At 41.4% G+C, this 27,020-nt stretch overlaps 2 protein-coding genes across 2 annotated transcripts; one reads left to right on the forward strand and one right to left on the reverse strand.

Moving 5' to 3' along the window:
* Nucleotides 1-2,379: 2,379 nt before the first annotated feature.
* On the reverse strand, nucleotides 2,380-26,461 carry LOC134203499 (protein dispatched-like). The gene is given in 11 exon segments (XM_062678362.1): nucleotides 2,380-3,763; nucleotides 3,766-4,254; nucleotides 4,257-4,380; nucleotides 5,701-5,855; nucleotides 5,910-6,142; nucleotides 6,201-6,471; nucleotides 6,780-7,057; nucleotides 24,237-24,328; nucleotides 24,387-24,799; nucleotides 24,869-25,510; nucleotides 25,632-26,461. Coding segments are annotated over 10 exon segments (3,516 nt in total). The 5' UTR covers nucleotides 25,485-25,510; nucleotides 25,632-26,461; the 3' UTR covers nucleotides 2,380-2,918.
* Nucleotides 6,915-24,359, forward strand: LOC134203500 (uncharacterized). Its single transcript, XM_062678364.1, has 2 exons — nucleotides 6,915-7,560; nucleotides 24,141-24,359. The coding sequence occupies exons 1-2, from the start codon at nucleotides 7,084-7,086 to the stop codon at nucleotides 24,213-24,215; spliced, it is 552 nt and encodes a 183-aa protein (XP_062534348.1). The 5' UTR covers nucleotides 6,915-7,083; the 3' UTR covers nucleotides 24,216-24,359.
* Nucleotides 26,462-27,020: the final 559 nt, after the last annotated feature.

Below are 27,020 nucleotides of genomic sequence, written 5' to 3' on the forward strand. Positions count from 1 at the left end.
ATGAAATTAGCATCAATCTTTTTTTTTTTTGAAGGTTTACTGGCGGGACTCTGAATAGAGTAGAAACCTCTGCGCCAGGCCTTTGATGATCTCGTTGCATAATTTCTTTCAAAGCAGTTTGCCAGCCGTACACGGAACATGTCGTCCAAGAAGACGCTGTTGCAACTGAATCGGAGGGAATTACGTTCATGTTATATAGTCAATGAGTCTATTCGTAACAAACTTCGTAAGATTTCTTAAGTCAGTTTTGTCATTTTATTGTCAATGTCAAAAAATGTTGTCATTTTTTATGTAATGTAGATGTCTATTGTTATTATGGGTGGTCAAAATCTACCGAAGCAGTTTTTTCGACTCGCATGCTGCATGTTGCCCAATACTTCATCGAAAAAACTGAATCGAGAGTTTTTTATTAGACATAAGATAGTATTCAATCTTCGGTACATAAAAAAGACAAGCTTATTACTTTTGAAGCAATTCTCCAGCCGTACAAGGATCATGTTGTCCATATAGACACTGTTGAACTGGTTCAAAAGCTATTATATTTACGAGTTTGATTGATATCTATTCTTTCCGATTTTCTCAGTCTTAAGTATGTAGATTTATCTGCTTGATGTCATCTTGTCATTTTATTTCAAAAAATATAGGTGAATGAAGTTGTCTGTTTTAGTTAGTTAATGTTTTCTACGTAATTACATTCACGTATTTCATGAACCGTACAAGGATCATGTTGTCCACTGAGGTACTGTTATATTGATTCGAAAGATGTAAACATATTCAATATCCCTTAGTCATAGTTATGCAGAATGTTTCGTACAATGTCACTTCGTCTTACATGCCGTCCCGACATGTTGATGGGTTTAAATACATTGTTTGAGACATATGCTTTAAAAAAAAGGAAAAAATTTCTTACCTTGACGATAGTAGTGTATTAGGTGCCTACTCATTTATACATAACCTGTGTTGTTTCTCAGGAATTACGATTCATTTTTGCCAGTTTTAGTCCAAGGCACATGGGAGTGGAAAATCCATTTAATTATTGTGGACCGCCTCTCAATTTTTTTCGTGTTGTTAAATATTTGATATATGAAAATAGAAAAGAGAAATCATGGATTAGTGGTATTCAAAGGTGATATTCTCACGACGGCCGTTCAGAATGGTTCGACGGGTGCAGATAAGATCATCAAAGTACGCGAGTAAGATTTATAATTTGTAAAATTTATAACAATTTCGTTTTAAACTACATATTATGCTGTTAATAAATTTCTTTTTACATACAATAAATTATAGACGAATGATCTTTCATCCCACCTTCTAGCGATCCTCACAAGCTTTATATTTCATTCAGGCACTTTTGAACGTCCATATCAAACTTGTTCTCGATAGAAATCTGCCTCGACCAACCTGGCAGAACGCGCCCATTCCCCTTTCTGAACCGAAGGGCAGGGAAGGAACGGGAAGCGGAATATACTCGAGTGACCATGAAATTAGCATCAATCTTCCTAAACATTTCTCGCTTAACTTTTCAAAAAGACCTAAGTAACATTTTTTTCATGAATTAATTTGAGTACTGCAATCAAAAGCTTTCATGTTTTTCTGTTGATTGCGCTATTCAAATTGATTCATGAAAAAAATGTTACTTAGGACCTTTTGAAAAGTTAAGCGAGATTTATCCATCTTCAGCGCGGAAGCATACGCAATAAATAAAGCAATTGACCTCAACCCCACTGAAGTGACGGTCATATTCAGCGATTCTCAGTGTCCTCGCGGCAGTTAAAGGGCACAACTCTAACCACCCATGGATAGAAGATATCAAAAACAAAGTAAAACAAAACCCTGGCCGCATTCATGATCCCTACAGGTACCAGCTCATATCAACATAACTGGCAACGAAAAAGCCGACAAACTAACGAAACTTGTCACAGCAGCACAGACATCCGTTAATATTGAAACACCATACGATGATTACAAAAAGCTAGTTAAACCCCATACAAGACTAACATGGGAGAATGTCTGGCACAATAACCGCGGACACTTGAGAGAAATAAAATATGATACAAGCGAATGGTCAACATCCTTCTCGATGAATAGAGAAGAAAGCAAAGCTGTTACCCGATTCAGAATCGGTCACACTAGAATTACACATGGACATTACGCCCGCAAGGAAGCCGCACCCACCTGCTCAGCATGTGGCTCCCCAATTACAGTGAAGCACATCATTCTGGAAAAAAAATGTGGAAAAATGACCTCAATTCGTCGAGCTGAGTCGATCGGTATATAACACTATGGGTCTCCGGGCTTTCTATAAAAAGTTTGTTTTTGGAGCGATCATAAAGCCTTTACCGTATACTTAGTATACGAGAAAGGCAAAAATGTGAAAAGAATCATTGATTAAGCGCAATTTCCCATTGCATCAAAATCAAAAAATCTTAAGTGAAAGTAATATGTACTGTGAAAAAGGTATAGTCTGGTTCAGATGTTAGCGATAATGGCACTCGTCATTTGGCGTTTGGAGTGTTAGAAAATGTGTTATAACCATCGCAGATAATCAGGAAGAGTGGGAAACGCATAGATATAAAACTGAACACAGTCTTAACAAAATTTTCAATCTCATGATATAGTTATGGGAACAATTTTAGGCGCGAAGCATTATTGATGGAACTTAGTGCATGTTCGAGTAATTAATTGAAAACTCCCTTGTGCACTAATTTGAATGCGTTCAAACAATACAAATCTGATACCTAGCTAGTTCTCGACCGAATTCACACAGCCTATTCACAATCCAACAGACTCTTATTGAAACTAGTTCAATGGTTATTTGCTAAAAAAAATATTATTGAACCTTCTGACTGTTCGAATTTGACATCGTGAAACCGTCTAAAACACGTTTTCCCAAGCTAACCTCAAAAACTTACCCGTCATTACCCATTCTTGAAATCCACGTCGTCGGGCAGAACCACCGTAATAGCACTGGCCGTCGACGGACTGTGCTCTCGTGGTAGCGAGTACTTTTTCTTGAACGCCCGATCGAAATTGATTGGACGTGAAATGTCCAGATTGATTGGCTTGATAATGGAATTCGAAGTAAGCGAATCAAGCTCGTGCGTTTCCGATCCCGCCAGTTCTCCCGCCGCCGAACTCGAGTTCGACAGCAACTGCTCGGAAACCGTGTTCTGATGCAAATGATTCGCCCTGCCTGAACCGTCCATCTGCGCTTTCCCGTTATCCCGCAGTGCACCCCGCAATTTCGGATACCGAAACTGCCCGAAACCAAACTGCGGCCCGATTAGCCTGAGCAAACTCATCATGAAGAACGTCGCGTAGATCCAACTGATGGACATCACTATTACGAGAAATACCCCGATCTGAATGTAAGCCAGCACATTGGACGGCAGCATCAGAGCTCCCGCAATGCCGGTAGTGATGGCTGCCATCGCCGTTGGGCCAATCATCCTAGCTAACGAGTACTGCGTCGACGATTTCCGATCGGTATCGGAGGACATGCGATAATTAACCCCATAGTGTAAACTAAAATCTACCGCTAATCCTATTGCCGTACTGACGGCTACACTTTCCAGTACATTCAACTTCCAACCCAGCAGCACTAGAACGGCCACCGTCGTCAGAATCGTGAACGTAACTGTCACAATCGCGTACAAACTAATTAACACATTCAATGTTACTAACAGCAAAACCAACAACGCTACACCCATGGCCATACAAATGGCCACCATCGTCCCTGTCGACAACGTGTCCTGCAGGTCGAAAACTCCAGCTCACTTATAAACCATGCACTCCGCATCCCAGCTGGCGCATTCTCCAGCATTTTTCCTAGCCACTCTTCCACCGCCTGTACAAAAATGTCAATTTCCGAATACGACATCGTAAATACCTGATTGCTCTCGTACTCGATCACGACGGCTTTCACTTGCGGCAGCACGGTCGCGTTGACGAAGGACTGCCGCGCAAACTTCGGCCCCGCCACTCCCGGAATGAAAAACTCCCGCGGCGTCTCGTACAAGCTTGATATCGACTCCGGTAGGCACTGGTCGAACACTTCCGGGGCGAACGGAAACGGCGATGCCTCACAGCACGGTGTCCTGTCGATGTCGCCGAACGAATCATTGCACCGCCGGGACATCCAGTTGATGAAGTTCTCGATGAAACAGTTCGGCAGCAGCAGCCCGTAGCTCATCTGATAGAAGGTCTGGTTCTTGAGGCTTTTGCAGAACCCCAGCAGCCACTGTTGCGACTCAGGGCACTCATGTTGAAGCTTTCGTCGAAGTACAATGAGCCGCGTACTTCCGGATCGAGGAAATTGCCGCGATCGACTGGCTGCACGCCCCACACAAACCGCAACGGCAGCTTGAAGGTGTCCGTTGTCTGTGGAAGAATGATACCAATGGTAGAGGACCAGTTCGAAACATTTAGAGACGTTCCGCTCGGTAGCTTTACAACCCCGGAAATAACTCGCTGTCAGGCCATTTAGCCGAATGCCGTTTAGTCTTTTGACCGAGTGGGTCTTTTGACCAAATAGTTGAAAAAAATTCCTCAGATCGTGAATAGTAAAAAGTTATAAATGAGAAGCGAGTAATAATCATAGCGAAACATGAAGTGAGGAGTAAGGATTAGACATTTTTCACTAAGAAATAAGAAGTGAGAAGTTTGAAGTGATTAATGAGAAATAGGAAGTAAAAATGAAAAGTGAGTAGTAAGAAGCGAGATGTGAAATATCATAAGTGAATAGTGAGAATTTAGAGGTGGGAAGTGAGATGTGAGAAGTGAGAAGTAAGAATCTAGAAGTAAGAGCCGAGAAGTTAGAACTGGAAAATTAGACATAAGGAGTGAGAAGTATGTTATTAATAATGAGAAGCTAAAAGTGGAAATAAAAAAATAAGAAATGAAAAGCGAGAAGTGAGAATTAAGGAGTAAGGTATCAGAAGTAAGAAGTGAGAAATTATTCCTGGTTTGTCCCTTCTTCTTTCTTGCTTCTTCCTTATGTATCAATTCTCCTAGCCCTCTTCTCACTTTTTCTTTCATCTCACTTCTAACTTCTCAAGTCTTGCTTCTTACTTCCTTATCGTCATTTCTCGTTTGTCATTTCTCACCTCTCAATTTTCACTTTTCAGCTATCACTTATCAATTCTGACAACTCACTTCTCACATCTGACTGCTTATTTTTTCACTTCTGACTTCTCAGTTTCCACTTCTTACATTGAATATCTCACTTCTCACCACTCATTTCTCACTGCTCACATCTCACTACTCACTTCTTTTTCCAGTACTCACTTTCCACTTCTCACTTCAAACATCTAATTTTCTTACTCTCTTCTCACTGTTCACTTCACACACTTAAAAAGAAAACGGCATCTATTCGGCATTCAACTATTCTACAGGGAACGTCCACAAATTACGTAACGCTTATAGGGGGGAGGGGGGGTTGAGTGAAGTGTGACGATCCATACGAAATTTTCAGAAGCTTCATACAAAAAGTGTGACATAGGGGGGAGGGGGGGTTGAAAAAGTCCAATTTTTGCGTTACGTAATTAATGGATCTTCTCAAACGACATTCGTCCAAATTAACCTTAACTGAAAAGTCAGATCATTTTAAGCTGGGAGACAAATCCACACAAAAATTCAACAACTTTGCGTGAGTTTTGGCAATTTGATTAAGCCACGGATAAAAATAAAAAAAAAACTTACACTATAGACTTTCTCGAACCAGAAGAGATCCTTGTATTCGCTGTCATACCGTTCGAAAGGATGACTGCTGATAAACAACTTGAAATCTGGAGAATCCGGCAGTCGCAACTTCGGCCAATGGAGTACAGTCACACCGCTAAGTACACCAATAACACCTGAAAAATAACCACTGTAGATTGTTCTTGAGCTAAATCTTCTAACACACTTACCCAGCAAAACAATCCACAACAGTGGAACACTAATAACTAATGATATAATGCCATCCTCAATTTTTCTACCTAATTGACTAATTGCTCTGAACGGATACGTGAGCTTCTCTACGATACGTTCCACTGGTTTCCAAAGAGATATGCATGATATCCGCTCCGCAATGGATACCGAGGCCGGTAGCCACGTCACCATGAGAAAATAATTTGCTATCACAGCAGTGCCGGAGAAAATCCTGCAAAAAAAATCGACACTGTTATCTGATTCGACACATTCAAAGTGCCCTCTCTTACCCGAAACACCTTACAGCAGTTATTGAGCTGACGAATGAAGCGTAGAAAGCGGCTGCCGTGGTCAACGTTGTGACTAGCATGGACAGGGACGCATGCCTCATCGTACTGCCCATGATACCGACCAGTGTATCCGATCGGGCCGCATTTGCTTCCGACGCATAGGCCGATGATGATGGTCCCAGCGCGACCACTGCGCCGGTTGCTTTCACCCGATCCACGAGGACACACTGCCATATTTTGAGGAAAATAAACGCATCATCGGCTCCGATCCCTGAATGGGGAGAAAAACGTTGGTTTATTTATTAATACCAGTCATGATAGTTGTGATACATTTCTAGGAGGAATAAACCCTTTGCTATGATAAATAATTGCGATTCTTAAATGGTCGGTGTTCTACCAAACCGCACCAAGCAGCTTTTTTTATTGATTTGTAATTAATAAAATCTGCCAAACGAGAACTTGAGCAGATAAATAGGAAATTTTTAGTTCGCGCTTAGTGCGATTTGGCTGAACCATGGCCAGATGTGGAGTGTAATCCAACCGACTTTATGAAAGCCGACATATAAATTGAAAACTTACCAACGACCACGACCACAGCCAGCATGTTCATGAACGGAAAGAACGATAGCTCAAAGATCAGTGTATAGATGAAGTAGGCGATCCCGAGCGAGAAAATCACAGCAACCACCGTCATAAGTGTGACAAACAGCGACTTTGTGTAGATCCACATCGAAACCACTACGAAAATCCCGCCGAGTCCTACCAACCAACCATCCCGCAGGAGACATTCATCGAAAAGGGCATTCTTCAAGCCCATATCCATAGCCACGACTGCAACCAGTGGGTTCTCCAAGTTCCTGCAACGAAAAAGCAAAGAATCCAAATGAATCGATTGACCCGGTTTGAAACTCCACTGTACACAAGAGTTCCGGAGCATCCTGGTGTTTGGCAGCCCCATCTATACCGCCCACGCCCGATAAAAACTGCCATGGAATCCAGCGATCCGCATCTACTGGACGGATATGCTTTTCGAAACCTCTACATTGATAGTGCAGCAGAGGAACTTCCCGCCCATAATCATCCTGATGCAGAAAGATATGAAGATTTCATAGCTCGCATCGCCGATATGAACCAGGGAGCGTACAGTTGCATACATCGAGAGCACTTTGAAGGAAAACAGCTGGGTGGAGAGTTTCTGAAACAGGATTTGTGGGACCAAAGTAATACAACCTACCGCCGTTACCATTGCGGTTCAAATAGAAACTTAGATTCCTTGGATATTCAAAGGAGAAAAATTCGTGCCGGTAAACGTCGAGTTTCAATTCCGCCCGGATGGACATTTGAGAAAACTTCTTCCGCGGTAAGTTGCCAATCGGAAAATATTAAATTACTAGACAGATGCGGTGATTATACTTCGATGAATTTCTTTGAAACAGCTATAATCCTTTGAAACTAGCTTAATTGGAGCCACCGGTTCTGTTTTCTGATATTTTGGGACTATTTTGATTGCTGAGATAATTTCGTTATCTTGCTGAAGAATGTTGTTTGGACATTATGGTCTAGTGGTACAGCAATGTCGATGAGGGTTACCCGCTTTGTTCTTTTGTCGCAGACCACCAATATCGGGTTAATTGACACGAATAAGGATATCCGTTATGATGTCGCGATCCCAATACAGCATTACGTAACTATTTTTCAGAACCGGGACAGGCACATATTTGTAGTGGGCGATAAACTGGTCAACCAAGTTGTGTTTTAAAGCTTGCAGGCTGTTGGCGCACAATGTTGGCGACTTAGTTATGGCGACCGAGGTAGGCTCACTCAGCTAGGACTGAAAACCTTGACACGATATGCTCGATCGTCTTTCCAACTGATTTGCACTTCCTACAGCTGTCCTCCAAGTTTCCGTGCATTGACGATAGTTCTTGACCTCTACTCGGATATGTGATTTTGATGCGATGAGTGGGCTTACGCCATTAGCATTGAGATGTCATTCAAAGACATACCCTGTCGGGGTGGTATCACATGTTGACTATTTTTGTTTGGTGCCGCGTCACATATCAGACATTGACGCACTCAACGTTGGGTCTGCAGCGCGAACAAGTTATTCGACTTTTCGACGCATTCGTAAAAGTCGTCGAACTGGAATCAGCGCAGAATATCGTAGCTGAACACGACAACAAGTACGAGACTAAGATAGAAGGAAAAGTGTACGATGTTGCGAATCAATCCTACGCCAATGTGGCAAAGGAAAGTGTAATCAATACTCTTGCACATGGATTGAATTCAAAAGAGAATGAAAATGTCTCTCATCTCTCATCTCTGTACAGTAAGGTCCATAAAAAAATGCGAAAATATTTTTTAACTTATGTTTTTGTACATTAAAAGGTTATTTCTACTATTCATATATATGTATGTAAGCAAACGTATCATGAAAAAAACATTTGTATCTAGTGAATGTATTAATGAAATAAATTGTTACTATGTAATATAGTCTCTCAACTATGTAACTACCTACGTAACTATAATTTTCGATTTTTAAGACTACAGTCAAACCTCCATGAGTCGATGTTCTATGACTCGATATCTACTCATGGAAGCAAATTATTCCATATCAAAAATATTTTCTGGGTTACTGTGATGGTCCCTCCAAAGAGCTTTCCAAAGATTTCCTGTTCCACATCTCGATATTTCCATGAGTCGATGGTCCCTTCAATATCGACTCATGGAGGTTTGACTGTATTGAGAAAATCGTTGATGACAATTAAATTCTCCTCAATCAAAGTAATCTGGCAGATAAATAAGAAAAACATCAATTACAAAATACCGATATTACGAAAAGTAATCCATCTATGTCCAACTATTTACTTGAGACTGGGAACACGATCAATAGCTAGAAGTTTTATTTGGGCAGCACATCTATTCCCATTTTTAACGTTTTGCGAAGACCGTATTACAGAGGAAGTGTCCGATTTTCAGAACATGCGTAATTATCTATAGATTTCTAGTGCCAAAAATCAAGAAATTTGGTTTAGATCTGCCTGAGTAAAACAGGATGGAAACAGCATCCCAAGCAGATCTTGTCTTTCTATATCTACACTAGCATCCAGAAGACTTTTTTGAAAACCCCAATTTGTATCTAAGCATTTTTGGAAATTCAGTCAAATCACATTCTAGCAGCATCTTTGTTTCAAGTCCAGCTATTCCATTTCTAAAAGGTACTCGATTGTCGCAAGTACATTGGTTTGAGAACTTTCCCTTAAGAAGTTAGTCGGCGTCTGATAATTAGACTCCGACCACTGCATTCAAATTCCTGTAATTGAATTCTTTCTGAGCGCCAGTACCGCCCATGAAAGCTCAATTGAAATGTATGCCATTATGCTTATCACAGTTAATCTTGTAACGGCAGAGTAACGCATTCACGACTTTCATGTTTATTGAATCCGTTAGAAATTTCAGTAATTCTCCGATATGATTCCATTCAGTATGGGATACGGAGGGGCCCTCCTTAGCCGTGCGGTAAGACGCGCGGCTACAAAGCAAGACCATGCTGAGGGTGGCTGGGTTCGATTCCCGGTGTCGGTCTAGGCAATTTTCGGATTGGAAATTGTCTCGACTTTCCTGGGCATAAAAGTATCATCGTGTTAGCCTCATGATATACGAATGCAAAAATGGTAACCTGGCTTAGAAACCTCGCAGTTAATAACTGTGGAAGTGCTTAATGAACACTAAGCTGCGAGGCGGCTCTGTCCCAGTGCCAGTAATGCCAATAAGAAGAAGAAGATGGGATACGGGGAAAACCGTGAGACTTGATTACACTGCCGCAAACGGTTGTTCCTTTCACCTCGTCTGTAGTGAATAATTCTTAATAATCTGTAATGAATTAATAATTTGCTCTTGTAAATGTAACAAATTAGCTGATGCCTCACTAATGTGCAGTAACGAGTAGGTAAAACTAAACAAAACAAACTTCCGAAAATCGATGATTACATCTAAGTATGATTATGGTTTTGTGAGGGATCGTCACTGAAAAAATAATTTTCGCTCAGTAGTCTAAAGAAGTGCAAACTACGCAATAGCATACCGTGAGAGACTTTTTGCATGATAAAGCATTGATTCGGAGGCCTATACCCCATGATAAATTTCTTTTACAAGGCTCCAAACGCGGGTAGCACTGGTTCTGATGATGCATTTCAACTTGTTCCACACAGAGTCTATTATATAGAGTTGCGCAAAGAGGATCTTCTTACACTCATTCTGAATGATCTTCTTGTTATTCTGTTTGCAACTTTCATTTTTGTTCAACCCTTAAAGTGACTTCACGGGAGTGTTCATTGCTAAAGCTTTTTAATTCGATAACCAAGTCGCCCACAGAGTGCAAACACGTGAGTATCTTGTTGCTACTTTATTGGGGGTGTATTGAAGTTTTATGAAGCTGTTTCTAGAACAAATCTAATACATTTCAATTCATGCGTTTTAATTCGCCATAATAATCATTAGGCGATAACAATACTTCCGCCTTACCAACAAGCATTTGTTTACTTTGCTCGATAGGTACACGGAAGAAATAAACTACCCAAAAATGAGTTTAATTCACCCAACCACCCAACCATCCGTACGGGAAGCCATAATTGAGTAAATGGGGTCGAAGTAGTTTGCCTTTACTCCCATGTTAAAAAAGTACGCAACGGAAAATTTATTGACCCAAATTTAAGTTTAATTCACTCAATTTCGACCTCAGGTAATAAAACTCAAAATTGGCTTCCCGTATTGAACTGGCGTCGTTGGATTGTTTGGCTCTTTTGTTTTTTTGTTTCAAAAGAAAGAGTGGATGAAAGCGAAGAGAAAAAATAACTCAAAAGTAAGTTTAAAAGTACTCAATTTTGGGTACTTTTTTTCTTCCGTGTAGACGGTTTGACAGTTCAATAGGTAGATTTGGCTTCACTCTTTGCGTAACTCTATATATAATAGACTCTGGTTCCACACAGCCGTGCGGTTCCCAACACAAAATGAGCGAAAACAAAGCAAAAATCGTACTTCTCTGTGGGGGCTGCCTATCCGGTTCTGTTTTTTCGAACTTGTATACAAGTTTGATAAATTTGTTATCATGGCTTGTTACGATTCGCAACATCGTTGTTCGTTATCTACACACTTAGCTCATTTTACAGTATTCGGTAAATTTTACCGAAATCTCAACCGGTGAACTGTTCGGTAAATTAATTTACGGATTTTTTGTAATTTTTCCCATTGTTCAACTGACAAAATCACCGAAAATCAGTAAAATTATTTACCGAACAGTTCAGCGGTTGAGATTTCGGTAAAATTTTACCGAAGTCGGCGATTTATTTTAAGTGTGTATTGAGAAGGATTTCTGCAATCGTTGCTTGCATCAAAACCTGGTGCGCTAATCAAGTATAAACCCTTTTTTGCGAAGCTATTCGCTGCGAAACCGAAGGAAACAAGTACACAGTTCAATCAAAGTTAATTGCCTATTTCCGGGGATTAAACCACCCGACTTGGACATTAATTTACAATGTTGTGAAAACTCATATGTGAATACGTACCACTATGTACGTTATGTGGAAGATATTGATTTGAAAAATGTACACTGAGGATACTGGTCGTAAGATTTTCATACGACAAAACTTATGAAAATGTTTCATTAGAATTGAACTATGAAAATCGTAGGATCTTGTTTTGGTCAAATCTATCTTTTTATTGTATATCCAACAAGACACTTCCTTGAAGCGTCGGTGGACGTGTGGTGTAAACACACGCCTCCTAATCACGACGTCCATGGTTCGCAACCGGGTTACATTTTTTTTAACCAAACTGAAAATATTTCATAAGATTGTCGTATGAAATGCATTTCATTAGAGAATCGTATGAAAATCAATATATTTTCTTGTGGCGAAATTTCAAAAGAGAATCTTATGAAGTTCTTACGGCCAGTATCCTCAGTGTATTGGAGGTGACCCTACAGTACGCTAAACTGGTGCTTTAACCAACTAAACTATTTTACTAAGCATTTTCCAAATCAATATCTTCCACATAACGTACATATTCACATATGAGTTTTCACAACATTGTAAAGTAAACAGTTACCAACTCCAAGTACAAGGAAAACGAATCCAACTGTCTCACTGACTCAGCGACGGATGTGCACAAGTTAACGAAAACGAATCTAGCCGGACACAGCAGCAGCATCATGCCTCCACCGACTTTTACGCAGACTACGGAGAGCCAAATGACTACACGTCAAGCTATCGACGGCAACAAAACCGACAACTCATCGACCTCGACGAGCAGCCAACCCCGAGGTGGTCGTCCACCGAGAAAGAAGCTACGACAAAATTACGGAGGCGAAACGAGCGAGGAGGTAGGATGCTCTACTGTAATAGATCTCAACAGGTTACAACATAGCCCAAATTAATACGATCACGAACCCAACAAAACTAAATGCCCCTCCGTACCATCCTTCATATGTTGGAGATTGATATTGTCCTTCTACAGGAGGTAGACAATGAGTAGCTCGTCCTACTTGGCTACAACATTGTCTGCAATGTGGATCACACTAGAGGGGGAATAGCTATTGGCAGTCTAATGTTGCATGAAGAAGAAGAAACAGAAAAGATGATATTCTAAAAAATTTGCACAAGAAAGCATACGTAGAAAATTTTGAAACTCTTTTTAAAGATAGAAGCAATTTAATTAAAAACGGTTAACAGTACGGGGTCGGAAATTTCTTATATTGTATAATAACCACATCATTTCGATTAAAAATTTTGTTTAGTGATATTGCACTTTATACACAGTATAAGATATTTCCGACCCCGCGCTGCTAACCGTTTTTAATTAAATTGCTTCTAGAATTTTTAAAAAGAGTTTCAAAATTTTCTACGTATGCTTCCTCGTGCAATTTTTTTCGAATATCATCTTTATGCTTCTTCTTCTTCATGCAACGTTTGTTTGCCAATAGCGCTGAAGTCTCGATGGTCGTCTTATCGCACTCAAGGTGCAACACAACAATATGCAATGTCTACGCACCATCCGGCACGGCACTCCGAGCCGAGAGAAAACCGTTTTACAACAAACGCTAGCCTACTATTTACGTCATCCCACAGAACACACGCTACTAGCGGGCGTCTTCAACTGTGTCTTGCGGCAGCGCAACACAAAGGATTGCAATTCCAGCCCCGTGCTTCTCGCAATCGTCCAACAGCTGCAACTCCTAGACGTTTAGGAAAAAGTGTGGCCGAGCATGCCTGGTTGTACGTACATCACGCACAACGCTTCATCTTGACTAGATATAATGTATGTTAACCAGAGCCTAATAAGCAACGTACAATCAGCCTACACACATGTCTGCTCGTTATCTGACCACAAGGCTATGACAGCGCGAATTTTCTTCCGCACCTTAGTAGTGAACCTGGTCGTGGATTCTGGTCCCTCCGTCCCCATTTGTTGACTGCAGAGAATCTATGGGAATTTCAAGTGGACTCGTCAGTGACGAAATTTCCATCTTGGATGCATTGGTGGTTGTCGTATGCCAACAACTTCGTCAAGTATACAACAACTACCAAAGTAATCCTGCGATTCAATCAGGAATCCACCAAGTGAAGACGCAAATGAAATTTTCGTCGCACCGTTTTCGACTTATCAACTAGGCGAAAGGCGTAAAAAGAGAACTGTTATCACGCAGCTCCAAGATCAAATATATTTTGCATTATGGCTTTCGATTAGATCTCGAAAACGACCTCCTCGAGGATGCTCTTATTGTCTCTGTTTACATTCCGTTTAACAGAACATACTAGATGAGCTAGTACTACACTGTTCGAAATCTTGTACTGCGACTGGATGAAGTCGAACGAAATTTAACTTATAATATTAGTAGAATAGCTTGTAACTTCCCTCCCCTCGAATATGTGATCTTGCCGCGATGAATGGGCTTACGCCATTAGCCATTGGCGCAGCTACAGGGGGGCTATAGCCCCACCTAGGACCAAATTAGCCCCCCCCCCCTAGAATTGTGGTCACTTTCCATTACTATTGCTCATATCTAGCTCTCTGGTCACAAAAAAATCCTCCAATCCTAGAAAAAGGTAAAATAAATTATCGAAACCGTCGGATGAAGAATTGAACTCGTTTTTGCCGCGTTACAAAACTTGAACAGCCAAAAACTACCACTTTTTTAGTGTTTTTTACTAACCCGAACGTGTGATCTTTAGCTTTCTGACATGGTCCCAAAAGATGCATGGCCTTTCTAAAAGGATTATCAAGGCATCCCAAGAGATTTCAAGGAGAGGCAACTCATATTTAAATATGGAAAACTTGTAATTCTTTCAGATGAATTTATTGCTAAGTTCCTTCAAAACGTATCCTAAGTTTCCGAGAGTCCTAAGACATCTCTCTAGGCCAGTTTGCGATTTGGGTCGACTTTTTTGTGTTTATAAAATTAGAAAAAAAAAACAGTTGGCCCTCCCTAGAATTTCTCGTCAGCACTGATATGGCAACCAAAGACATATCCTGTCGTGGTGGTATCACATGTTGACTATTTTGTTTGGTGCCGCGTTACATATCTGACATTGACGCACTAATGGCATTTGCATGTGATCCAACGGACATCGTGTCTTGGAGCCTTGAATGGTAGCAAAGATTTTAAAGTACAAGATAGTCCACTCTTCAATTTTCCATACATGCCACTGGCGAACAACTTTTTACTGGGGGAAGCGCCAACTTATGGCGAAAAGTCGGACTATTACAGTGAAAAAAATCAAGTCATCCCTGACATTTTAATGTTATTGAAATGTCATTGAATAAAGCACGCTACGGTGTTCTTAGCGGTTGTTTTTTTTTTATTCCCAATTTTCACTCTTATCTTGTCCGAATAAATATGAACACATCTGAGATATGAGCTAATTAATATTACGTTTATATTAGTTCTTGCTACACGAATTTAGCTAACTCATATCATCCATCCAATGCCATGTAAAAAAAAATCAAGGAGAGGTAGTTACAAGAATATTAGTCCTAAACAGACGATGAACTTTGCGATGTATAACATGTTTATATGTGTATGCAGAAAACACGATGAGCAGTTTATAATCCTTTGTTTCCTGTATTGAATAATTTGTCAATTGTCATCATAGTGTTTGGATTGATAATTTCGGTTTAAATAATGACGGTCTCATTTGAGTTTGTGGCACAACATGACAAGATGTACACATAAAAAATGATTATTAAAGAGAATGAAACACTAAAATCCCGATTCTTATTCCGAACACTTGTGTTCGAACATCACAAATCCAAAATTTTCAATACTTTTTAACAGGGTAAATGAAGATCTCAGTTCAATTCAAGATCCTATCAAATTAATGACGTGGTTCAAGTAGGTATTAGCCGTTTAAAAGCAATGTTCTGAAATTCAGTGAGACTTAATATATGCATTAAAAATATGCTTTTGTTTTGGAGGAAGGAATTAAGACGAGGGATGCTAATGTAGCTCCTCTGGCTGATGGGATTCGTATTTTTTGCTGAAGCACTAAATTAAAAGAGCGATCCGCGACCGCTGCCTTATTTATCGCTAAAGCACTATCTACAAATGAAAGAGTTTGGCAGCAGAAACAATGTTGAGAAGGAGTGAATTGAACAGATTATTCAAAAATTTAACACCGAATCCAGCCTGCATGACGTTTATCTACTGAAACCTAATTCGATTTGTTCAGATTGTTATGGAAGCGACGATGCACCTTTACGCAATTCAACGATTTAATCAAAATAACGCGTTGCATTGATGAAATAGTTCGACCGCCATCCGTTAGAGCGCTGAGGCTGCGTTCGCCTATTTTTGGGTAGAGTGGACTATATTGTTAATATATTATATTTGATGGTAGTACAGTCAGACAGAGACCTTTTTCATCAGTGATAATGATGTGAGTTATCTTCTTTTCGGCAATACTTTTCTGATGCGTTCCCTGTGACAATGAGTCGTAGCACGTCGTAGCCACGCTTATATTTAGCTAGCTAGGCATTCATAATAAACAATGTATTCAAGACATGGGTAGGGAATTGACTACTGGATTCACTGAGTAGAAGTTTTTTAACCCTTTATAAGGCAGTGGCAGCTATAGGGGAACTGTACCAGTTTTGGCCATGTTCCTAATTTGGCCAATTTTGCGAATAACTTCAAAAATGAAGTAATTTGGAAGGGTTTTATCAATTCCAACAAGAGATATATCCTCACGATTCAACGCTGTTTTTAACTGATCGATTATTTTGGAAAAATATGTATTTTGCAGGGTTGGCCAAAATAGGCACTAAGTTGGCCAAAACCGGTGCACTTCCCCTATTGCCACCAACGAATTATATGTTTTTCTATTTATTAACAAGAGCTCTACTTATTATTTCCCATGTAGTGGCTTTATTTGCTTCCTAGTAACACCCCAGATGAATTTGAGCCATAAAAAAATTGAAATGTCAATTTGAGAACAGTTTTTTACGAACAGATCGTAAGTTTCGAGTGGAAGAAGGATTTTCAGTTATAATTCGTTAAAAAAAAACGACAAAGATATATTTTTTCCCGTTGGTATTAATTATTTTGAATCTCCTGTGTTAGATTATTACGTGATTAGCGTGAAAAAAGCTTTGCTTCTCTGTATATTTAGTTTCTGGATTTTGACGAAATTGTGTTTGTGCCTTATGAACAAAAGCGCAATTTTTTCACTTATAATGCGTTTTCCGACTAGGACTCTTCACCAAAAAATGTAACGTGCCTTGATTTGACTGGTTTACGTAAAACCTAATTTAAAAAAAAAACTTTTATTTATTTTTGTTGGTGCCTGTTTTCCCGCTTGCCGGACAATGTTTCTGAACTGTTTACCCGAGCAAAGTATGAAAACATAATGAAAGCATATAGAAAACAAATTTTGATATTGATATCAAATCGAAATCATAATTTGTTTTCAAATATGAATTATCATGACTGATTACATATTTTGATCTCATTTTGCTGTTGATTTCTAAATTGTATGATCTGACATCAAACTGTGTACTTATTTTGTTATCGGAACCAATATCAAAATTAGTTTTCGATTTGCTCTCATCGATAGCAGGAATAGTTTTCGATTTGATGTCACAGTAAGATTTTTCTGCTGTAGATTTTGATCTTTTAACCGTTAAAACGACCAAAAGAATATCAACCTGAGTTATCAAAATTAGGCGATTTCACTACAACAAAATTAGTTATCGATTTGCTCTCAAGCTTTGCTCGGGTAGTGTATAACAAACATACATTTGAGTTTAATACCATGTCAACATTGTGTCCTATTTTTGTTTTTGGTAATTTATTGTTTAGATTCGTCTGCCTTATAAAGGGTTAACCCTTACCCTTGCCTTATAAAGTGTTAAACGCCTACGTCTACTGGCGCAAACCTTGGAACTGTTGGACATCATCCTCGATAATGCCGTCACAGCAGTTGAAACCCTCTTGCACGCATATTTGACATGGCTACCGAAGGTCAGCTTGTCGTCTATGATGACCCCAAGAATCTTCAAACTCAGCATTGAAGTGATCGCGCCGTCTCCCACTTGAACAATTGCATGTTGTGCCGACTTACGGTTATCGACGATAACCACCTCCGTCTTATGTTGAGCGAGCTCAAGGCCTCTCATCCAGTCCGCCACAGTGCTGATCGCGTGTTCTGCGGTTAGTTCTACTTCGGGGATTGACTCCCCGTAGACCTCTAGGTAGACGTAGACGATCTTCACACCAGGAGGGAACTTTAGTTTCAGAACCCCGTCATACATCAGGTTCGTAGTACCGGGCCCAGGATTGACCCTTTGCGGGACTCCTGCGGTAATGAGAACCCTTTTCTGACCAGCATCGGTCTCGTATAGCAGCACACGGTTCTGGAAGTAGCTTTCCAAGATCCGGTACAATCCCACCGGCAGGCTAAGCCGGCGTAACGAGAGCGCGATGGCATCCCATCTTGCGCTATTGAATGCGTTCTTCACGTCCAGTGTCACCAACGCACAGTATCGAACTCCTCGCCAGTGTTGTCCTACAACCTACACTCAGTGCAAAAAATTCTGCTCTTTGATTTTACTCCATCCAAATGTTATTATAGTCTTTAGTGCAACTAATACGAGGATATTTGAATTTTCTAAATGTCATGTCAAACTATTGAAAAAATACACGCCAGAGCGCGCGCGCTGAAAATACACCCCAGTGAAAACACTCCAGTGTATTTCCAGCGCGCGCGCTCCTGTGCCTCTGGTGTGCATTTTTTCAATAGTTTGACGGGACATTCAGAAAATTCAAATATCCTCGTATTAGTTGCACTACTTAGTAAAGACTATAATATCGTTTGGATGGAGTAAATCAAAGAGCAGAATTTTTGCACTAATGTAGGACAACACTGCTCCTCGCCTTTTCCGTTGGATCGCTCTCTGCAGTCTTTAGCACTGAGTTGATAGCGTCCACCGTGGACTTACCCTTCCGAAAACCAAACTAGTTGCTCGACAGGCCATCCGTACCCTCTGCATACGGAGTGAGCCTGTTGAGGATGATCCTCTCGAGCATTTTACCCGTCGTGTCGATCAGGCAAATTGGTATGTACGCCGATGGGTCGCCCGGAGGCTTCCCGGCCTTCGGCAGCAGTACCAACTTCTGCCTTTTCCATCCGTCAGGGAAACGACACTCATCTAGGCATCTCTGCATAGCTAGCCTGACCATGTTCGTATTCGCTATGACCAAAGCGACCGTGTCTCGTCAAAGCGCACAAGCCCAAGTCCTGATGTCAGGTGGGACACAAAACAGACCTGACACGGCGGCCCTCCGACGAGACAGGAGGTTTGCGCAGGCCCAATAAGCCGCCTAGAAAACCAATCATTACGAACAATATAAGAGATAATAAGACTCGATATAATCGGCAAACACCTAGGCGACGAATAAAGGATCACGATTGAAAGCTTGGAATATGGAACTGCAAGTCACTAGGTTTCGCAGGTTGCGACAGGATGATCTACGATGAATTACATCCCCGCAACTTCGACGTCGTGGCGCTGCAGGAGATTTGCTGGACAGAACAGAAAGTGTGGAAAAGCGGGCATCGAGCGGCTTTCTACCATAGCTGTGGCACCACCAACGAGCTGGGAACCGGCTTTATAGTGCTGGGTAAGATGCGCCAACGTGTGATTGGGTGGCAACCAATTAACGCAAGAATGTGCAAGCTAAGGATAAAAAACCGTTTCTTCAACTATAGAATCATCAACGTGCACTATCCACACTAAGGGAGACCCGACGACGAGAAAGAAACGTTCTACGCACAGCTGGAGCACACATACGATGGATGCTCACTGAAGGAGTCAAAATCGTCATCGGCGACATGAACGCACAGGTAGGAAGGGAGGAAATGTATAGACCGGTCATCAGACCGGATAGTCTGCACGGCCAGAGATGCATAAACTTCGCAGCCTCCCGCGGAATGGTAGTCCGAAGCACCTTCTTTCTCCGCAAAAATATCCACATGGAGATCACCTAACCAAGAAACGGAAACCAAATCGACCACTACCTCGTTGCAGTATGCCTGCGCTCGAAACTCTCGACGGTGTACAACACGCGTCGGAGTCGTCCGCTGCGGCTAAACGTTGGGTGGCTACAAGACGGTAGACTAGCCCAAGACTACGGGCAGCAGCTGGAAGTAGCACTCCCAACGGAAGAGCAGCTAGGCGCAGCGACTCTTGAAGATGGCTGGAGAGATATTCGATTCGCCATTGGAAGCACCGTAACCGCTGCACTAGGCACGGTGCCCCCGGATCAGAGAAACGACTGGTATGACGGCGAATGTGAGCAGTTAGTTAACTGCCCTTCTACGCATAGTTGTCCCATGTTAGTTTTCGTGGATTTTGACTTTCATAGAGCAGTCTATTTTCACGTATACTTTTAGAAAACTCCAACAGATTTCGAACTTGGTTCGGAAAATCATTGAAAACGACATCAAGTCTATTTGTCCCATTGCTTAATTTCTACGCATAATTGTCTCGCGGTGATTAAATTCATCATTATGGCGGATTCTGTTATTTTATGGAGCAACACATATTGAAATAGCATTTTCTGTTTAGATCTTCCAATCATAGCCTGTTCCACTGGTTTAATGGGGGAAATTTGTACAATACTCATTCTAAGCGACATAATCACTTCAACCACGTGGATGGTTCACTTCCATGGATAAAGCATGTGGAGACATATGTCAATCGCAGTAGTCATTCACGAAATCATGCACTGAACGGGGCTGATATGCGTAGAAACCACAAACAAGTGCTCTATTTCTCGGCATAACTGTCCCGCCAAACTATTTTCATGATCGTTGTCGCAAATTCTATTCGTGGGTAAAAAAAAGAATGATTTCAATGGAATTAAGTTTTCTGAATGGTTCTGTGATGTAATATTCTTATATTTCGTTCAGGTTATACATCACCAATGAAAATTAGGGTTCAATTTCAAATGCCAATTTCTAATTTGTCGTTTTTTGAATTTGGTACAAGCATGCGTAGAACGGCAGTTAAGGAGAAGAATACAGCATGGGCGAGACTGCTGCAACACCGCACGAGGGCGATACAAACGGGCGAGGAACAGACAAAACTTAATTTTCGAAGGAAAAAGCGCCAGCAGGAAGATCGAGACCGTGAAGAGACGGAGCAACTGTACCGCGCTAATAACGCACGAAAGTTCTATGAGAAGTTAAACCGTTCACGTGAGGGCCACGTGCCACAGCCCGATATGTGTAAGGACATAAACGGGAACCTTCTTACAAACGAGCGTGAGGTTATCCAAAGGTGGCGGCAGCACTACGAAGAGCACCTGAATTACGATGTTGCAGACAACGGTGGTGGCTTAGTAATGAACTTAGGAGCACGCGCGCAGGACATACGACTTGCGGCTCCGAATCTCCAGGAAATCCAGGAGGAGTTCGGCCGGCTGAAAACCAACAAAGCTCTTGCCCCTGGAGTCGACCACCTACCAGGAGAGCTGTTCAAATACGGTAGTAAGGCACTGGCTAGGTTAGGGGGGATAAAGTTCTGCCGCAGCAATGGATGGAAGGTGTCGTGTGTCTCATCTACAAAACCCAGATTAATCCATCTAGCGTTGGTGATGCCTTTCTCGCATTTAGTTAAGACACCAACCTTATATGGGGTTTATGTGGTCCGATGTACCATTTTCTTCATAACTTTTAAACGCAATGACCGATCGTTATGAAATTCAATAGTGATCAACAAGGCTTTGTCCCCTGTTGAATGAATCTTGTTGCGAGAAAATCGGTTGAGGATTACTGTACGAAAAGTTGTCTAATGTTTGTGCACACACATACACACATACATACACACGGACAGACAGACATGTGCTCAACTCGTCGAGCTGAGTCGATTGGTATATAATACTATGGGTCTCAGAGGCTTCTATAAAAAGTTCGGTTTTGGAGTGAAATGATATCCTTTCGGTACAACTTAGTTGTACGAGAAAGTCAAAAGGGCGATAAGCTGGATTGTAGCAACTACATTGCTGAACGCCGCCTACAAGAGACTCTCCTAAACTTTATGCCCCCGATTAACGTCCAAGTGCAAGAGAGTTCGTGGGGCAGTTCCAGGCGGGATTTATGGGTGAACGCTCTACCACAGATCAAGTGTTCGCCGTACGTCAGGTATTGCAGAAATGCAGAAAAAACACACATCATCTATTTATCGACTTCAAAGCCACATATGATACAATCGATCGGTATCAGCTATGGCAGCTGATGCACGAAAACGGATTTCCAGATAAAGTGATACGGTTAATCAAAGCGACGATGGATCGGGTGATGTGCGTAGTTCGAGTTTCAGGGGCACTCTCGAGTCCCTTCGAAACACGCAGAGGGTTACGGCAAGGTGATGGTCTTTCGTGTCTGCTATTCAACATCGTTCTGGAGGGAGTAATACAAAGGGCAGGGATTGACATGCGTGGTACGATTTTTACGAAGTCCGTCCAGTTATTTGGTTTCACCGACGACATAGGTATTATGGCACGTAACTTTGAGAGGATGGAGGAAGCCTACATCAGACTGAAAAGTGAAGCTGATTGGACTAGTCAACATGTCAAAGACGAAGTACATAATAGGAAGAGGTTCCAGAGAGGACAACGTAAGCCACCCACCACGAGTTTGTATTGGTGGTGACGAAATCGAGGTGGTTGAAGAATTCGTGTACTTGGGCTCACTGTTGACCGCCGATAACGATACCAGCAGAGAAATTCGGAGACGCATCATTGCAGGAAATCGTACGTACTTTGGACTCCGCAAAACGCTCCAAACGAATAGAGTTCGCCGCCGTACCAAACGGACTATCTACAAACCCCTTATTAGACCGGGGTACTCCTCTACGGACACGAAACCTGGACGATGCTCTTGGAGGACCAACGAGCACTGTTTTCTAAAGTTTTCTAAAGGAAAGTGCTGCGTACCATCTATGGTGGAGTGCAGATGGCGGACGGTACGTGGGCCGGGCACGTAGCCAGAATGTCGGACAGTAATCCGGTGAAAATGGTTCTCGACAACGATCCGACGGGAACCAGAAGGCGAGGGGCATAGCGGGCAAGGTGGATCGATCAGGTGGAGGACGATTTACGGACCCTCCGCAGACTGTGTGATTGGCGACGTGCAACCGTGGACCGAGCTGAATGGAGAAGACTTTAATGTATTGCACAGGCCACTCCGGCCTTATTCTAGTAATAAATAAATTGACGCTATTTTTTCCTGCAAATTCCTCAACAACCGCTGTCAGATAACAACCACTTGGAACTGGTGGCGCTCCGCGGCTTCTATAGAACGGAAGTGGGTAATACCGCCAGAAGTCAATGATCTTCCTAGAATCAGCAGAAGAAGTCAATGTTTACGTTTGCGACTTTCGCCCTTATGAAACAACAATGTCAAAATAACGTAATAATATCAAATGGGAGGCAGAGTTCTAGACTGTTTTTTACAGTTTTTTAGCATAGCCTCGAGGATTATTGAGACAGCTTTGACGTTAGCAAAATTTATAATCCTTCTTCTTCAATGGATCTACATTTCAACTGGAACTTGGCCTGCTTTTCAATTTAGTATTCTATTAGCATTTCCTCAGTTATTAATTAAAAGCTTTTCTATGCCCGCCATTGCATGAGTAGAGATGTCGTGAAATCTCTATTAATCGATTACTCTCGATTCTTGTCGATTAATCGTTTTGAAGTAATCGATTCAAAATGAATCGATTATCACGATTAATCGATTTATCGAAGTAATCGATTAATTTGCGACATCTCTATGCATGAGTATGTATCTTGTGTGGCAAGTACAATGGATACACTATGCCCAGGGTGTCGAGAATGTTTCCAACCCAAAAACCGGACCGGACCGAGAATCGAACTCGCCATCTCCGGATTGGCAATCCTACGCCTTTGCTCGCAAGACTACTGGAGACCCCAAAATTTATTGTTTGTGAATCAAATAACATCAAAGATCCTGATCATTTTAGCGGTTTCAGATAGGATATCATATCTTATATCTTATGGCGATAAAATCGTTCTTGATTGCAGTTCATTGGTCTTCTCCCAATTTTCGTGTCTTTAACCGTCGTCCAAATCTCTCCTCCTGGCGATGAATCCTCCGACTATTTTAATCTATTTATAATGTTTGGCTGATGCAGACACGACCGAATAATAAGCTGTCACGGAAACCCACATGACCTTGTGAACTTGTCGATAAGGGAAGATGTTTGAATGCGCTTAATCAAATGCGAACAGCTTAATCAAATATGAAAATGGGTCATACGAATCGTATTTGTTCTTATGTTTCGGTTGTAAAAAAAAGAATAAATGTAAACTCACTTTAATGAGAAAATCTTTTTTTTTTTGTATCGTTTTCCTTCTTTTAGGCAGCGCATCGTTCATGGGAAGAACTGGCGGGCTTGAAGCAAACAGCTGACACAAGTGACCACGACAAACAATGACGAAAAATCAATCGTACTTACTCTTGTCGAAGACTGTGATAGAGGTCCATTGCCTTCGTGCTCCTGGCTATTGGAAAGAAAATCATCGTTGCGTTGAGAAACTCGGAGGATTCCTATAGAAAAATATACTCTCATTATGGCATTTTACATTTTCATTTGCAAAAAACTTACATTCAGCTTAATAAAATCCACATCCGTCAAATAATGCAATATATTGTAAACAGCATTGTGCTGTTTGCATTCGTTCGGAACCACGCAGGCAGATCGAATACAATCGTTGCTCAGCTTCATATTGTGATAGTACTGGAAGCAATCAAACAGCAATGTTTTAACCATGGCAATGTCCTCCTCGTTTAGATCGAAGCAGGAGGTTTTGTTCGATAGGAACGTCACGTAGTTCGCCACGGACCACGGCCGGCAGCAGTTGTCCGTGGTGAGTTCTTTCTGACAGAGATCCGAGTAGTGGTCGGTGCTGACGATACGCTGCTCGAGGTCACACATCGCTAGGAATGCGTTCAATTCGAACAGACTGTCGCTCAGATTGTGCTTCACGCGCTGCACCACAAAGTGTGCAAATTCTTTGTCTGTTAAAAATAAAATATGAATATTTTTGTTGATAATTTATTCTAGACTATTAAAAGTAATATATTTACTTGGTGATTCACAGAAGAAACCATCCGCCGGAATATGCATTTCTATAGGATCCGGTGGCGGATTCAGATTTCTTAACGTATCCCACTTGGCACGCTTCTTCTCCATCGTTTTGTTACCAGTCTCCTCCGTGTAAAAAGACATATTCCGTCCGTATTCCCAGTTGTCGTGTCTGCTGATGAATGTTTCATTGTCATACTCTTCGAAGCTTATTACCTCACCGTTCAAGGATTTGTTGTTCAACTTAAGTTCTTTCAATAATTTGACTTTGTTCAACTTATTCCGCTTTTTCGATTTGCCGTTGCTCTTTTTGCGATCCTTCCTACGTTTATGCGGGCGGAAACCGGTTTCGTATTCCGTGGCCGCTTGGCGATCGTACAGCTCCTTGGGATTGGCAATCAACCGACCGGAAGCGCTGGTTTCCTCCAACAAATTGCGCCACGCGGTCCACCGGCTGCCGATCGGCGTGCCCCTGGCTTCGAAGCCCAACGTCGGATCGTCAAAGTCTGGCAGTTTTCTCGCCACCAGGGCCACCACTATGCAGGCAATCGAGCATATGCCGACCGAGAGCACCACAAAATGCGGGCGACGGGCTAGCAACTTGTAGTACCACTGCATGTCAGGTAAATACTTTTTTTCTCTCTCTGGGAATGAAAGAAAAATAAAAAATAAAATTTGCATGTTTCGAATAGTGGTAAAAAACACAAAAACCTCGCATAGAATATTTTATACATTTTTTAGGATACAAACTAAAACAAAACTTACCTGGTTATTTTAGATTTGTTTTCCTATGTATAATATATTTAATAGCCGGGAAAATTACATTACATATTACAGTTGGGCTATTTTAAATATTTCATTATTTTTAACTTTTTCAGATTTACAGCGAAATAGCAACACTTTTGTTGTTTACTGTTCGCATATCTTTTTTCTTCTGCTCTTCTTCCCCAGGAGGTTTATTGTTTACATTTTTCCGCTCCACTTCTCATACACTCCCACAGATGTGTGTGTAAAGTACATTCGTGTGGGTAGGTTTTATTTGCGGGAGGAAAAATTATTTGCTTCGGCAATCATTTTCATGTTTCTGCGAACTGTTTCACTAATTTTTTATCTTATCCAGTTTGATTATTAATTGGCATAATTTCACAATGTTTCGTCCTTTCAGGGGCACTAATCGAAACTTTAATAATCATGCGAGATCATTTCCGGGTGCTGTACTTGACCTCCCTCAAAGCTGTGGCAAAGGATGTGCAGGAATGTGCCTTCGATTTTCCAGCAGCATATTTCACGCATTTTTCACAGTTAATCAAACGGCTGACCAGCTGCACTGATGCAGAATGAAACCGGAACCACTTATATACACTAGGACGATTGATTTTAAACCGAAACTTGCGTTCTTTACCGGGTTTCCGTCAAATTCTGCTGATTCTGCACACCAAAGGGTAAACCATTCAAGCCGAATGAAGGATGAAAATTCTTGAGCTGCGTGAGAACGACGAGCACTGGCGAACGACAGCACATAAAGAAGCTGAAAACAAGAAAAAGTGACACGAGTCAACGTTTATTGAAAACGATAAGGTAATTTAACTTCTCATAATATAGGCCTTTTTATGAGACAACTTCATATTAGGGTCTGTTCAATTATTACGTATTGCGAGAAGATTGAAAAATTCGAACCGGGGTCCGACGGTCGACTGTCGGAAAGCTGTTCCGCAAACGTCAAATCACTTGTTGCACGGTAAAAATTTTTGATTTATTTTTTTCGGTGTGAATGTTGATTATTAAATTCAACGAGAATATGCAACTTTATACGAATGTTACATGCCGCTATATTTTTTAAACAAGTTTTATGGTACTTTAAAGGCATTTTGTCATATATTTAGGTGATTTTGAAACATTTTAGATTTCTCGAATGATTCCCTGTTCTTCGTTAGAAGCGAGCAGTTTGTTTTTTTGATTGCTCTCATCTCGCGTGAAATTCTCGGAGTGTTTTTCTTCATTAGAAGTTTTTTTTTCGCTCGTTTTAAAAAAAACGCGTTTTGTGCCCTGTGACAGGGAAGCAGCACACCCTGGCCGAGACCTCCGGTGTGTCTGTTAAAGGCACTTCCGGCTACGACAATCTGCCGGATCGCAAGTCGCAACCCTTCCAAAAGC

This window comes from Armigeres subalbatus, unplaced genomic scaffold (assembly GCF_024139115.2).
Source record: "Armigeres subalbatus isolate Guangzhou_Male unplaced genomic scaffold, GZ_Asu_2 Contig1893, whole genome shotgun sequence".
Classification (NCBI taxonomy): Eukaryota; Metazoa; Arthropoda; class Insecta; order Diptera; family Culicidae; genus Armigeres; species Armigeres subalbatus.

What these genes read in the sequence shown, in the direction of transcription:
- LOC134203500 (XM_062678364.1), top strand. Translation starts at nt 7,084, where the DNA reads ATGAATCGATTGACCCGGTTTGAAACTCCACTGTACACAAGAGTTCCG. An exon ending in TTGAGAAAACTTCTTCCGCG is followed by an intron (nt 7,561 to 24,140) that starts GTAAGTTGCCAA and finishes TCCTTCTTTTAG; the next exon opens with GCAGCGCATCGTTCATGGGA.